At 39.0% G+C, this 15217-nt stretch overlaps 3 protein-coding genes across 3 annotated transcripts; 1 reads left to right on the forward strand and 2 right to left on the reverse strand.

The window, feature by feature from the left end:
* Positions 1 to 1463: 1463 nt before the first annotated feature.
* si:ch211-217g15.3 (uncharacterized protein LOC368914 homolog) lies at positions 1464 to 4145 on the forward strand. Its single transcript, XM_046070357.1, has 7 exons — positions 1464 to 1514; positions 1646 to 1771; positions 1897 to 1999; positions 2710 to 2784; positions 2955 to 3018; positions 3177 to 3214; positions 3300 to 4145. The coding sequence occupies exons 4-7, from the start codon at positions 2777 to 2779 to the stop codon at positions 3913 to 3915; spliced, it is 726 nt and encodes a 241-aa protein (XP_045926313.1). The 5' UTR covers positions 1464 to 1514; positions 1646 to 1771; positions 1897 to 1999; positions 2710 to 2776; the 3' UTR covers positions 3916 to 4145.
* fuom (fucose mutarotase) lies at positions 3275 to 6038 on the reverse strand. Its single transcript, XM_046070364.1, has 6 exons — positions 5883 to 6038; positions 5589 to 5657; positions 5400 to 5470; positions 5163 to 5261; positions 4988 to 5061; positions 3275 to 4520 (listed from the first exon to the last, which is right to left on the reverse strand). The coding sequence occupies exons 1-6, from the start codon at positions 5965 to 5967 to the stop codon at positions 4454 to 4456; spliced, it is 465 nt and encodes a 154-aa protein (XP_045926320.1). The 5' UTR covers positions 5968 to 6038; the 3' UTR covers positions 3275 to 4453.
* Positions 6039 to 10407: 4369 nt separating this feature from the next.
* Positions 10408 to 14650, reverse strand: echs1 (enoyl CoA hydratase, short chain, 1, mitochondrial). The gene is made up of 8 exons (XM_046070352.1): positions 14494 to 14650; positions 12940 to 13137; positions 12621 to 12748; positions 11973 to 12072; positions 11545 to 11649; positions 11132 to 11251; positions 10974 to 11041; positions 10408 to 10889 (listed from the first exon to the last, which is right to left on the reverse strand). Exons 1-8 carry the CDS (start codon positions 14582 to 14584, stop codon positions 10824 to 10826), a joined length of 876 nt encoding a protein of 291 aa, XP_045926308.1. The 5' UTR covers positions 14585 to 14650; the 3' UTR covers positions 10408 to 10823.
* Positions 14651 to 15217: the final 567 nt, after the last annotated feature.

A 15217-nucleotide genomic window follows, 5' to 3' on the forward strand; every position in this document is an offset into this window, starting at 1 on the left:
AGTAGACCACTCAGGGACCTCAGAGTGGGGCTAGTTGAGGGGTAACATGGGACTTGTACATATGGATCTGATAGAGGGCAGATAACCAGCAGACACAGTGGAGCCATCCCTTGAACAAAGCAGGAAGTGAGTGGCGTGTCTGTCTGCTCCTGTTCTACTGTACATTGTTTGTGTGTGTGTGTGTGCGTGTGTGTGTGTGCGTGTGTGTGTGCGTGTGTGTATATGTGACTGTTGTCATGAGACATTATTAACCCATATGTTAACTTAATGACTCTCCTACTGTTTGTATGAACAGTGAAAGAGGTGGAGTAGAGAGTTCTCACAGCCCTAAGAAGCAAACTCTCACAATGAGCTGCATCACAGCATCTTAACAGAGACAGACACTGAAACCCAGCGTCTCATTCTTTAAGGGTGTATATGTTTTGTTAGATTAGTTTAAATTAGTTTATTGTATTGCAACCTACAGATGTTTAACATAGTCTCAGCGGTAAAAGTCTTCTGTCTTGGCCACATATCAGAAAAACTGATTCACAAAGTGAGTTTTTAATTTAAATAAACTTATTCCATACATCAGACGTGATGCTGTTTTATTCTGAAACAGTAAGTTTTACTCTGAGATAGGATTTTGGCATGGACGTGGATTAGAACTGACACATTCAACAGTTGCTTCAGTAAGCGTTGTGCCTGGCATTAACATCACACAGACCAATCATCTGCCTTTAATCTGTCCTCCTATGGTGTATATGTACGCAAGGGGTAATTAGTTGTTTTAAAATGACTGAAGCTGTACACAGGAGGGAGTCTGTCTGCGTCTAAGAAAGTTTCTGTGAAAGTAAGCCAAGCATGGTGACTGTTGTTGCTTCATGGCAATACATATGCAGGATTTTTGACTTTTTGATACAAGTCTAAATAATATACATTTTTATGCAACATCTCTTTTTCTGAATAAAGTGACCATTTAGCATATTAATGAATCCTAAATCACTGTATTTAATTAACAGTAAAGTAGAAATTGTATGATGCTGTTGTGTTGTCTACAAATATCACCCACACTGAGCCTCCAAAGCAGGACCAATATAAACTACTGTAACAACAGACAAGGAACAGCAGGAAGTCAAAAAGGTTATTGGTATAATTATTATAGTCTTTATTTCATCAGGTAAATTCAATTTAGACTGAGATCTCATTTTCAAGGGAAACCTTAGTACATGTAAACCATTTATTAAATGTTTTTATACTGCTTATAAATACTAGAGGTACTTGAGAGTGTTACCACAAATTGTAAAAATGGTCACTCAGTTAAAGCAAGTACATTTAAAAACAGCGTTCCTAACAGTTTCCCACATCAAACCTATTACTCTGGTAACTGGCTTCAAATGAGGCGCAACGTTCTGAACTTGCTAATGCCAAGTTATAAATAAACAGTAACGCAACATAAAAATGCCAAACTTACAGATTACAAGCTTGAGGTTGGTATTGATCCATCCTTGGTTTCAGTTTTATAGCAAATCCTGGTTTGTAACGTTACTTGATCTTGATGAAAAAGCAGTCTGTAGTAAAATTGTTAGCGCACACAGTTTTCCAGTTGTTGTGAGGACATTTCCATCAAAGTAAAAGTGAATCCACTGTGTCTTCACTTCCTCAGATGGTGAGAGTGGATGAAGACTTTTGTGTTGGTTCTTGCAATCAACAACAGAGAAACTGGTGTGCTTTGCGCACTTGCACATCAGGGTTTTAGGAGTCGCCGTTAGCAAGGAAATAATTGCAAACAGTGAGTTAGATTCTCTTTGCATTCACTCTGTGGTTAGATTAAAATGTAAATATTCTGCCCATTTTATGTTTGTAAGTGGATGGGAGTGATTGAAATATGTTTTCACTGTAAGTGTTGCAATATAGGGGTCATTTGCAGAGATACAGTGATTCGTGATGTAAAGTTGGGGGACCAATGGCCCCTTGGACCCCCTACTCAATGTGTGAACAAGTCTTGGGACCAGGTTTGGTAGGTTTCGGTATTCTAAACTAAGTTTATTGATAAGCATTTTTTAGATGAATGAGCCAGAGTTTCTTCACCAAACTTACCATCAGTGATAAATCTGAGTGCTGAATAGCAAACTGTGTGTAATACTGCATTTCGATGTTTATATAGTCTAGCACATAAACAAAGACTGTCATAATGATCCTTGCTTTGCTAAATAGTGCAGACTTTTTTATTATTATATATTTATTTATGTTGTTACTGTTGTTACATGGAGCCAGGGTAATAGGGGTATCACCTTTCAGGATTGGAGAAACTATTACTGCATGATAAAGTTGGTCTCTTGATAACATATAACCTCAGCTTTAAGGCCATAGGACGTTATAACCTTGTGATCACTGATTGCTGACAAGGAAGATTAATAACAAAAAGTGCTATAAAAATAGTTCTATTAGATCAGTACAGAATTCAGTATTTTTAACTGCCTTTGCATGCAAGAAACCAGATACAAGACTTACATTTGAATCACAACACAGTAAAATAATAAAGGTTAACTAAAACAAGAGTGACATAAATCTTATTCAAGCAAGATATAGGGTTTATGCAGCACATACAGATTCATTAGAGTTGATAACAGAATGAGAAATGTATGTTCCTGTATTCAAAGGATACAAAGGTCAAGAAAATATAATAAACTGGTTTATTGGTGGAACTTTGGTCCTTCATTTCCACAGCAGGTTGGACCGAAGTGAAAGATTTCTTGTTGTTCGGATCCAAAACGCAGAGCTGAAAGCAAACACCATGTTCAGGTATGAAAACTACAGATCAATTTAAAAGGGTTTCTGACTGACTGCAGTGGTTATTAACCTGGTTTTATTGTTTAGTATAGATTGTGTGGTTTGTTTCTGTCACAGGACAAGGATCTGTTGTGTAATGTCTATAATTCTATATAATTAATCCTGACTCTCGTCACTTGCAGGTTTTCTCTAATATTCTGTGTTTCTGTGATATATGGCATCACAGCAAAGCCATATAAATCCTGGGTATGTATGTTGCTCCTGGCTGTCCATAATATTAGACTCTACAGCTTCATATCATTATTTTCAATTATTTCTGATGAATTTAAAATGACAAATATGTTTGCATGGTTGCTATCTTGTATTTGGACAACAGTCATGTAATATTTGTGCTGTTTTCTCAGGATGAACCTGCAGATGAAGCATTCCAGGACACCATTATGTAAGTTGTAATTTCCTTAAACTAAAATGACATGTGACTCATCTTCTCTTGGACAGAGGGTGAGATTGCATGATTTTTATTTCAGGTACAAAGATGACAAAGGGAAGATTTCCTGGGGAATCGAAGTGGAGCCTCCAGAGGACATGGATAGGACGGACTATGACATTGACCCTCAGATGAAGATTTGGAAGAGTATGACAGGCGGTGGACAGGACCAACAGCCCCTGAAGGCCGAAGAAGACTTGGATGAGCTGTACCATCCTTCTGTGGCTCATCTCCTCAAAGTTCAAATCCAAGACCTGGATGCCCACCCTGCTGCCAACATCCAGGCAGAGTCCTCGCATGAAGAGGCCGACATCAAGTACAATCAGGAACCAGAGGATAAAGATGATGTGGACCACCCTGTTTTCATTAAGGTGGCTTCAGAAGAACCCGAGCAGGACTGGGATGAAGTCTCCCGCAAAGCGAGGGAGGAACTGGATGGATATCTGGCTCCACTTGTGGCTGGATACAAAGCTGGTGCAGAGGTCCGCGTTGCACACTCCGAACCAGAAGAGGACATGGACGACCTGTACCACAAAGATGTCCTGAAGCCCATCCCTTACCAAGTTGATACTAGAACTGCCGTTCCTGCTGATTTGCCATTTCCGAGAAAGCACAGCGAACCAGAGGAAGATCTGGATGATCTATACCACCTGTGATCTTTCAATAACAGCTCAACTTATGTAGATCCTTATCATTTCAAATCAGATACAGATAGGAGACGGTGGCTGCAAGAGGTAAATAAATCAGAAGTGATGATTTGAATCTATTAAACTGTCCTCAGTGACAATGAACATGTCAAAATCTCAAAGATAAAGGTACTTTAACACACTCATCAAAAACTTGATGGGTTTTATTTATTGAAATGTATGTACAACGCAGAAGTTATTCACATGAATTCTGTAAACTGAAGATTACTCAGATTGTATTTACAGTATTAATTACACATGAACAAGAATAAATTGTGTTTTGAATTCACAGCTTCTGGTGGAAACTGAACTAAATTGAAAATTAGTTTAATGCAAAAATATTCACCATCTTTTGATTTTCACTAGAAAGAATTACAGTTGTGACTGAAATCATCATCAGCTCATTAGATCATCATTACTTATGTGTTAATGTGTATGTGTGTGTGTGTGTGTGTGTGTGTGTGTGTGTGTGTGTGTGTGAGTGTGTGTGTGTGTGTGTGTGTGTGTGTCACTGTAGCAGCTCTGCAGGAATGACCCCCTTTTTCAGTATCAGGTTTCCATACAGAGCTGTTTCCCTGTGTAGAAAGAACAGGGAAATATAAGAGATTTATCAGCAGCATTTTTCAAGACATCTTTGAAATGATTAGGCTTTTGTGGAGATTTATTAAAACATTATTAAAATGTTAGTTGTTTGTGAAAAATGTGCCTTGTTCCAGACCTCTGGACTGCCATCCACATCTCATATTTGTTCAAAAATCCACATAGTGAATCGAGTGAAACAAAATGGCAACTCAGTCTGATTATCAGGCTAGTGAAAGACAGGTATCCCAGAGAGAACAGGTACCCATTTTATGACCTAAGAAGGTTTGCTGATTTCTGAAAAAGACAACTGACAGATGAAATCTAGAGAAAGGTTTCTTTTGTAGAGAATGTCTGTCTTTTCCCTTAACTTTTACAAAATAAAACATGCGTTTATCATTTTGCTGACATAGAATGAAACATTCAGCTTGAATATTCAAATAAGGGCAGAGGAAATACACACCCTGTTGCTACAACAGCGAAGGCTTTCTTGGCTCGTTCGTAGAAAGCAAACCTTTCCACCTTTTCAGGAGGAGTCTATATGTAAACACACAAAGAGTGAAAAGTCAAAGGAACACAAAGTGATTTTTGTGTTACTTACTGAATTATTTAATTGTTGGGTGGACAGGCTGTTTTACCTGAGACCCAGCCTGACCCAGGAGCAGTGTGTATGTGTCCCACACAGGGACAGCTAAACACTTCTTTTTGTCACTGTCTACCAGATCCATGACAGCTGCCTGTGGAAACATATTAGCACAGATTCAACAAATTAAATTTAGAAAGATAACAAAATAAGCCAAAGGCAAATGTAGTTATTAGTGCCATCACCAAGACATCACTCAGTGGTTTTAGCTCTAGATTTACAGGTCCTGTACCGGAGAGGAGACATAGGTATCCAGAGGCAACAGCTTCAAAATGGCCTCCAAAAGCTGTGGGATTCCTAAACCTACATAAAGATCAGACACAGTTGGAACAATCAACTATAAAACTGCTCCAGTACACACACACACACACACACACACACACACACACACGTTTTATTCACAAATAGATGTATTACATACCATCAGCTCTAATCTCTTTTGGACCACAAGCACAAATGGAAGATGCTGGAAAATTTGCATCAGCAAGAACTAAAAGAAATAAAGAAAGGTCTGTGAATGACTACACGAACTACAACAAGTTATGTTTGTATTGCCAGTGTAGCTAATGAACCTGTGAGATCTATTCTGCTCTGTCACTGTTTACACTAGGGGGCTTTGAACCTGGACTGGTCTACTGTCCACCATAACGTTACAGGCTAGCACAGCCGCAGAGAAAGGAGACCTATGTAGGCTATGTGTACTTAAATATCATACCCAGTTCATCCCCATGGCCCATTTTAGCGAGAGCATACAGCAGTTCAGGTGATAAAACAGAGGGGATTCCTTTCAGTACGACCATACTGACAGCCACAGAGACGAGCGAACCGGAGAGTACTGAAGCGAAGTGAGAGCTGACACTGCAGCTTACTTCCGTCTTCGTTTATCTCCACCCGACATCGAGACAATACAAACTGTAGGCCTACTATGACAATACTAAAAAACAAAAGCCGTTTAGCGAGTAGTGTATCTCGCATTTGTATTTCTGTGCTTTCAAACGACAAAATTCAGACTTTTTGTTTCGTAGGCATATATTTCTGCCGGACAGAGTTTTTTTGTGGACAATCTCGAAATTTTACATCGTCTTTGTTGACGCAGGGAAACGCGTCATATGATCAGGGACCATAATTTGATTGGTTAGAGGGGTATCCGCACGGAGTCCCTTTCAAAACTGTATTTATAAATGTTGTAGACTCAAACCATCGCTCAAACACATTTAAATGTCTGTCAGTGTAAACCAAGTTTGTAATACAAATAAATAGAATCATTATTATCTATTCCAATTTAGTAGAGCCTATGGCGAAAAAACAAACAGGCCTATATAGGCACAAAATGTTAGATGCCTTCATTAATATGGATTATGGCTAATATTTTGTGTTCTGTTAATTATTTCCAAAAATGTTTTATAAAAGCACAAAGCAAAAGTTATCAAAAACATAGTCGTAGCCTATATATCTGGAGCTATAGTGTCATTAGTCCAACAGACTGCATAATCTTTGGGCCTATGTTGTTTCTGATACCCTTGGGTGGGCATAATTCAAAGCAGACACCGGTGAATGTGTTACTCCGACACGGTCTCTGGTGCCAAGAATGTGAGATAATGAAAATATTTGTGAGATGAAAACCACTCCACCCGGCCTGTTTCATCTGAGCCAGAGAAACTCTCAGCTGGATGGCAGAAAAGTGCTGAGGAATCCTTTCCATGACCGCAGATCCTGGTTCAGTAAAAAAAAGAAAAAAAAGCAGATCTGCATATAAAAAAGCTTTTTATAAAAGTCAAGTGTCAGTCAAGTGTGTTTAGTATTGCAGGCTTGTGGACATATACTGAATTTACAATCCTTTTACAGGTGCTGGTAGTAATGATCGGGAGAAATATGTTGGTTTATTGCATGTTCTTAATGTGCAAATATAAACTATATATATGTTCATAATATTTCTGCATTCCAGACCTACACTGTACGTTGCTTTATCCCAATATGAGAAGTAGTAGTCTTTGTGTAATGCCATTCTGAACATATTGTGAGCTTTCTGCTAATTGTGCAGGATGAAATCAGCCCACATCACATTACACACATCCTTTGCTATATAGGGAACTATAAGTTTATTATTAACTTTCTAGTAATCTATGTAGTTCCCAGTGGTAAAGTATTCATGTTTATGGAGCTGCCTCCTTTTTCTCTACATTAGTTTTTGGTCTTCTTCACTTTAAATTATAATAATATACCAACATGCATATAAACAAGATCCATGAAAATATAAAAAATAAATTGGATGTAAAAAATAACAGATAAAGTCACCATCTTGACTGACACAGAGGCAATGAAGTTTAGGAATATGAGAGTGATTTTTGGAGAGGGTTGGGAGGCTGCTGGGCAGGAGAAAAGGCCCTTGCAGGAGCCAGGCCTGTCTGCCTGACTCAAAGCCCCTTTCTCCCTCTCTGGACCCATGCTGCTCTCTCTTTATTTCGGCTTCTTTAAATGAGTTTATCACGCTATGAGGGTCTGCGCTGCCAAAATGTAACGTTTTGCCCCCTTTGTCTGTGTGGAGAGCCTCAATTGAGTCTACATTTATTATTTTGACCTTTCGGTAGCCTCAAAGAAGAGCTTCTTTTCGGGCCCTCTCTGCAGACTTTTGTGCTTCCCTGCAGAGTGAGGAGACGAGCTTTTTTCCCCCTTCTTTTTAAAGTTTTGTTCCAGGGGGTTGACAAAAAAGCGAGCTCCAGGGGAATATTGAATGAAAATAAAAATCAATTAGGCCATGGCCTTGTGAAGATATGGGGCGCCGCCGTGTGAAGATCAGAGAGAAAAAAGGTGCCTTGCCAGGATTGGAGCGGCAAAAGAAAGCGCGCACTAACCAAATTTGTTCTGGTGTTTTCTTTGAAGTCAAAATTATGGTTTTATGTGTACCCGAATATTTTCAGCCGACAGGCTATAATGCGCAACACTTAACGTAGCCTACATATTAATCTGTGGCTATTCTTTTTTATGTAACCTATAGGCTATATCTACTACAATTAAAAACGGAGATGTTTTCAGTGGCTGCTTGTCATGCAGCAGTGTAATTACTAATGAGATTATTTAATAACGTCCTCTAAATCATCACGCCGGTAGTAGGCCTAGGCTATATAGGATATAGGCTATTTTACGTAGCCTAAATAATCAGCTTCACTGGCATTTTGCCGAAAGGCCCGCGGCTATAAGATTATTTCTACAGTATTTTAATAGCTTGACCTTATATTTGTCATGCGCTCATCTGCCGGTGCGTGTCAACCCAACGGGCCCACTGAATTTATTGTCCGTCCAGTTTCTGCTGTAGCAGCACAAGCGCCCCATCTACTGGTGTGAAGTAGGCCACACACTGGTTGAGTCAAGTTGCAGACACCATTCACTGACTGAACTTCTATATTTCAAGGAGAAGACAAAGAGGCACATGCAAATTATAGCATATGCAATCGTGTGTTAAGGAACGCCCATTGTCTGTAACAGTGTGTTAGCTTACTGGATCTCAATTCGTAGCCTATATCTTCCTATTTCTGTTTATGTCTCAGTTACAGTAGCCTATAGGCCTACTGAAAACTCATCTAGAGTTTTTTATTTGTAACATGTACACGGAATAAAGTTGCCAGCAAAATGAAAACAGTCAAAATAACAATAAACTTTACCTCGAATTATGTAGCCTAACTGTAGCAGCTGATCGCGTGCAGGTCAATTTGCTCATTCACATGACCTGCTCCACTCCCCAGTTACACCCAACACAATGGGTGACAGAGGTGGCTTGGTCTGGGGGTGTAGTTTCACTGGCGCTACTGGATGATCATAAAGTGCAGGCTACATTAATATATCACTATATAATATTATAGGAATAACAAAGGCAGCACTGTCTCCATGATCTTCTCGCTCTCCCGCGACTACACTGCTACTTGTAACTTTGATCATAAAGGTACCGAACTAGGCTACTCAAGAGTAGGCTATAGCTACGGTACAATATAGTAGTCTATAGAATTGAGTTTTTATTGTATATAGTTTAGAGAATATTATAGCTCCAAGTCGAAATTGTCAGAAGGGCGGGACTGAAAAAATGAGCAACAGATAGGTTAAGCCTCCTACTTCAGCACCACGGACAGCGCCGACACCCCTCATCCCCCTCAAATCGCCGACTGGCTGTCCAGTTAATTGAAATAATTTGAACAGCACAGGTTTTGGCGGAGAGGAGGGAAACTGGAACAAAAAGTCGTTTGGAAAAGTTGTTCATCATTCAAATTGGTTTTATCCTGCATCAAAGGTAGGCGAAAATGCTTCTTCTTGTTCACTGGAAGTGACTGACATTAGTCAAAAACTACACAGTAAAAGTAGTTCATAAAATTTGTGCATGCAGTCTAAGAAGTAGGTCTAGCCTAGTTATTTCTTCATTTTCTTGAGCAGTTTATGGATCTACTTCATTGCATATTAGCATTGAAATAGAGGGAAATGTTGTTTGTTTTTATTATCAGTTGGTTTTCCTTTCATTTTTTAACGAACAGGTATTCTTCTGTTCCTTAATCGGAAATAACGGAAACAAAACCTCACGCCATTCTTTACTTTGAAATCTGTAAGTATTACTTCGTGGGATTTGCGGTAGCTTTAAAGTGGCCGACTACTTATATGAAACTTCCTATTGTTTCAATGTTCATTCAGTGTAATACCGGGAATAAATAATGTGAATAAAGTATTTCTGTAACATATGTCCCATAGCCTAGGCTACTACATGGAATTATGGAGTAATGTGTTTTTACAGCACCTCAAATTTAAATTAAGTTATATGTAGTCATCCTAAACTCCAAGTCTATAATTTTTTGCCAGAAATTATGGAGCAGTGTATTTTTATAGTACCTTAAGTAGGCCCATCACATTTGAAGCCATTTCATGTGGAACTTTTACTTAAGAAATTAAATAAAGTGTGTTTTCCTTTTGGTAGATTGATGCATGGCTGTTGTTTTGTTATGACTTGGGCTTATAATTGTCACTTTTCACTCAGTTGCATCAAGAGCCACATCTAGTGGTGTGAAGTACACAATGGTTGAGTCGAGTTTTAGACCGCATTTACTGAACTTCTATCTTTCAAAGAGACATTAGAAATCAGCTTCTGAAACCAGGATAATTCTGAGTTACAAGTAGGCACACGTGAATAACATGTAATCATGTGATAAGGAACACCCCATTATCTGTAACAGTGTGTTAATAAATACAGCAGATGCATTTTCCCATTTCTGTTCATGTCTCAGTGACAGTAGCCAACTGAAAGCTATTCTAGAGTTTTATTTGTAATATGTACACAGCAATATGTTGCCTACAAAAAGAGCAGACAAACATTTGACAGTGAAAATGAAAAGGCAAAGTCAGTACAAGTCAACAAGACTGATTCCTCCGATTACACACAGACTATAACACGGTAATCAAATGGTTTCACATACAAACCCCCTGCACTCGCTGTTGATACTGAGCCTCAGCAGGAAGGGGTTCACTGTGATAAGCCACCCTTGTGCACTCACTCAGTGAAAAATCCTAATTTAAACAGCTTATATGTTCCACTACCATCAGGATTTTTGCATCATTCAACTTGCAGATAAGGAAATGACCCGCTCATATCAGGAAATTTGCCAAGCTCTTGATCTTCTCTTTCCTATTTGTCCTGGAAACTGGCCTTTCTCTTCTCCACAAATGCTGTCATGCCTTCTTTACGATCATCCTGCAGGAGAAAACACAGACACGCGCATCATGAGCTAACTGTCAACTGTCACTGGCTCGCTCTCGGATAGGCTCTTCTACTCACCGTAGCAAAAGTAGCGTGGAATAAGCGCTTTTCCAAACGATTACCCTCAGCCAGAGTCAGTTCAAAAGCTGTAATCACACAGAGGGACAAGTCAGACAAAACATTTTCAGCTGAGTAGGTTTTAAGATATTCAACTTTTTAAAAATTAGTTTACACACCTGCGTTAACAGCCTCTTTAGCCATAGCAGAAACCAGTTTGGAGTTGGCAGCAATTTTCTCCCCACATTTAACAGCTTCAGACACCAACTGTTCCGCAGGATAAATTTTACTCACCAAACCTGGGAAACACAAAAAGCTACTGAAACATGTAATAAATATGTGAAGAGCTGACAGTTTATTAGAGCCACTGGCACAGCCTAATGTAAGAAGAACATATTCCACCTGTAGTCAAATGCATGTCTATGCTTTAAAATGTTTAGCATCTCCCCAGAAGTGGAAGAAGTACTCTGATCCTTTACTTAAGTAAAAATACCAATATAACAATCTAAAAATACTCCACTACAAGCAAAAGTCCTTCATTCAAAATCCAAAACATATCAGCAAATTGACTTCACAGCAAGATTGCCATTACCTGATTGCTTGGCCTCCTGAACATTAATTCTGTCTCCTGTGAGTACCATCTCCATAGCCAGGGATTTGCCCACCGCACGGGTCAGCCGCTGGGTGCCCCCCGACCCTGCAGACAGATAGACAGACGTCATGAACAGCTGCTCCAACAGCAACCTTAGCAACAGTAACCTTAAGCCTCAAATAAACTCGGGAGCGGACGTGGACACGGACAGATGCGGGCCCCGCGGACTACTTCTGTTTATACTACCTTCTGCAGTCAGCTTGGCGGACACGTTCCACACATACGCAGTATATCGGTTGTTGCCCTGGTAGTGCTAGTCGCTGCTCAAACCCTACACGTACCCCCTCTGACGCGGAAAGTATAATCCTTGCCTTAGTGTAAGGAAGTCATCTGCACAGGAAGGAAAGAGGACAGAAATGGGTCTTTACCAGGAATGGTCCCTAACAGGATCTCTGGTTGGCCGAACTGCGCTTTCTCTCCGGCATAAATGATGTCACACATCATCGCCAGCTCACAGCCTCCACCCAGCTGAAACAGCAGAATGTACAGTATGAAACACAGCAACAGCACAAGGAGTGAAAGAGATTTTCACTGAAGGTCTCACTCTTCTTTAGTATATATTTAATACAGTTTGTGCATCATGAACTGATCAAATACTGGATTAAAAGTTACGCTATGTGGCCGAAATTATGTGGACACCCCAGTCTATTTGGCCTGGAGCTGTTTTCATGGATTTCGGTCAGGACAATGAAGGTGTACAAGATTGGCGGATAAATCAAATCTGGATATTAAAACAGTCAAATTAAACTTTAAATGACAAGTAAAACTGGAGTCCTAGACTTGAAATAATACCTCACGTGACTTAGTTTAGGAATTAAGCCAATGGAGGGAGGGGAAAGGATCGAAAAAAAACCAAAACAAACAAACAAAAAAAAAAAAAAACACATGCAGATAAGAGAGTGAGGAAAATAGGTTGGAGAGATAGAAGAAAGGTAAGGATTGTATATTTTTCAATATATATGCTCACCTCCCCTCAATTAAAACAAATGAAATAAAAAAAAATAAAAGACACTCACAGCAAATCCATTGACAGCTGCAATCACAGGCTTCGTCACTGTGGACACTCTGTTCCAGTGTGCCAGGAAGTTTCCACCGTAACACTCCTGGAAGGTTCGATTCTGCATCTCTTTAATGTCTGCCCCCGCTGAAAAACAGTTACAAAGTGCTTTACAATAAAACAGAACACATTTTAAAACACAAAGAGAGTAAAACAAACTCAAATGTCAGAAAACATTTCAGGATCGGACTGTTAAAATATATAAGTGTAAAAAACGTATTGTTGCTCCTCACAGGAGGAAAAATGCAAACACAGGTACAGAAAATAAGTTCCCTCACCAGCAAAGGCTCTGTCACTGCCAGTGATGACGATGGCTCCGATGTCGCTGTCATTTTCAAAGTCATCCAGGGCCTTTCCCATCTCCTTCATCAGCCCATCACACAGAGCGTTCAGAGCCTTAGGCCGGTTCAACTGGATGAAACCCACGTTATTCTTCTCACCTCGCTTTTCCACCAAAATATACTCATACTGACCACCTGCATGAAGACAGAACCAACACTGACGGTCAGATGACACTTTTGTGCCCTTAGTGGTCTAAACTTGTGAAGTTAGGAACACTACTACATATAATGCCATTTTCTCTGTACTACTGGCCAAAGTATGAAATTAGGGATGATATAGCCTAGAATAATTTATTATTATATCACTTTTTTCAGACCTTCTCAACAATATATAACAATAATGCCTAATGATACAATTAAATACGTTAACCAACCTGGATACCATTTTTTTAAGTTGAGGAAACCGAATTCACTGCCCTTTCAGACTTTTCAAGATCGCCCATACCCTGTACACTGCCTGTCACTATTCTGTTGACTCGTTAACTGTATAGTCCTCTAACCAGGTGATGGGTCACCAAAGCGGTCTGAGTTGAACAGGTTTTACAGTCATTAGAGAAACAGATCACAATATCACAGTTTCAAGTTGACATAATTTTTTTTAATACTCCCCTATAGGCTTCCATAGTCAGACTGTCTATAACAAAACCCCTAATACAACATAGACAACATAAATCATATCCTAGTAAACACTAAATAAATAGCCAATCTTGCCTATTTTTTTTTTTTTATTTTTTTTACACAGGTTTATGAGAAAGACATCCATCATCCATGCACTAGAATATTTCTGGGTGTCATGTAAAATATTAGGGAAATGTTTTGTAGATCCCTGCATATCTGCCCACGTACCTGTAAAATCACCATGAGTGAAATGATTCAGCCACACCTGTGGATCAGCTTCATGATCTGTCTCTTGACTGAAATAGTCACCACAGTCTGATGAGCTTTGTTTTATATTAAAATGTACTTAGGTGTTTTGATGTGGGCATTTCTTATTTCATGTGTAGTGATGTTAATTTTTTCAGGATTTTAGCGTTTAGTTTTATGTTGCATGTCTTGGGGTTAGTCTTTCAACATCTTGGGACCATGCTGGAATGAAGTGTTTTCTCTTTAAAAAGTCATCCCTTGAATTTATTAATGTCTGAAATCCATAAATAAATCAGATGAGATTCAAATCCACAAATAATATCTGGGCTGTACACTGTTATCGAAATAACACCTATGATTTCCATTTTAGGGTGGAATTACTATTTGCATACTAAGGGTCATCATGCCAACAACATCTTACGAAATTATCTTCCATTAAAATTCAGCATATAAACGTTTTGTGGTACAAAAAACACTATACAGAAGAATAAGTTCAACGTTAGCAGCCTGCTGCCTGCTTCGTCGCACATTCAGTGACGCAGGTTGACATTGTGGCAGAGCTAACTGTTTTAGTTGATCATGTATAATATAAATAAACACAGTCTGGGCTGGGTTTTAAACACGCACCTGAGCTGTAGAGGCGAGCAGCAGACAGGACGGCCGGCGCTGCTCTGGAGGGCTTCAGGAGCGAGGCAGCACTTCTGCAGAGGAAAGCCATGACAGCGATGGCAGCAGCTTGGGCTGAACTTTGCTCCCAGATCGCTGGCAGCTCCTTCTACGTGCGTCTTCTTCTTCGTTGGTGTTTTCCATATGGTACGATCACGATGTTCTCAAACTCGCTTTACTGCCATCTGGTGTCTGGTGTTGAAATTAAATAAAATTTGCTTTATTTCATGTTCATTATTTTTTCGTATTTTCATTACATTTTTTTTTTTTTACATTACATTCAACTTGCATACAGTACAAGCAGGACAAGTGAGAGAACAAAATAGCATCTAACCAGAAGTGCAAAAAGCAGTCTAGGCTAAGTGCAGAGTAACGTACACATAGAGGTAATATATAAATAACAGTGAGAGGTAGATATAAATATTATAAGATATAAACCGTAGCAGTATTGCAGTATTAACAGTATGGACAGAGAGAAAGTAAAATATGCAGCATATGCAGCAGTTACATTGTACTGTAAGTTTATATATATATATATATATATATATATATATATATATATATATATATATATATATATATATATATATATACATTATATGGATATGAATAGATATTATCTATAATACCATTTTCATTTAGGCTTACATTAGTAACACTAACAGTAGGCCTATTATTTTTATTT

The sequence above is a fragment of the Micropterus dolomieu genome, linkage group LG15 (assembly GCF_021292245.1).
Source record: "Micropterus dolomieu isolate WLL.071019.BEF.003 ecotype Adirondacks linkage group LG15, ASM2129224v1, whole genome shotgun sequence".
Lineage (NCBI taxonomy): Eukaryota > Metazoa > Chordata > Actinopteri > Centrarchiformes > Centrarchidae > Micropterus > Micropterus dolomieu.

Excerpts from the sequence above, each read along its gene's own strand:
- echs1 (XM_046070352.1), bottom strand. The coding sequence starts at position 14,584 with ATGGCTTTCCTCTGCAGAAGTGCTGCCTCGCTCCTGAAGCCCTCCAGA. Across the intron at positions 11,650-11,972 it reads CCTGTTAGGGACCATTCCTG|GGTCGGGGGGCACCCAGCGG; the intron begins GTAAAGACCCAT and ends ATCTGTCTGCAG. Across the intron at positions 11,042-11,131 it reads TAAAGAGGCTGTTAACGCAG|CTTTTGAACTGACTCTGGCT; the intron begins GTGTGTAAACTA and ends GTGTGATTACAG.
- si:ch211-217g15.3 (XM_046070357.1), top strand. Across the intron at positions 3,019-3,176 it reads CAAAGCCATATAAATCCTGG|GATGAACCTGCAGATGAAGC; the intron begins GTATGTATGTTG and ends CTGTTTTCTCAG. Across the intron at positions 3,215-3,299 it reads GCATTCCAGGACACCATTAT|GTACAAAGATGACAAAGGGA; the intron begins GTAAGTTGTAAT and ends TTTTTATTTCAG.
- fuom (XM_046070364.1), bottom strand. The coding sequence starts at position 5,967 with ATGGTCGTACTGAAAGGAATCCCCTCTGTTTTATCACCTGAACTGCTG. Across the intron at positions 5,658-5,882 it reads GGGCCATGGGGATGAACTGG|TTCTTGCTGATGCAAATTTT; the intron begins GTATGATATTTA and ends TATTTCTTTTAG. Across the intron at positions 4,521-4,987 it reads TTCGCTGTTGTAGCAACAGG|GGAAACAGCTCTGTATGGAA; the intron begins GTGTGTATTTCC and ends CTTTCTACACAG.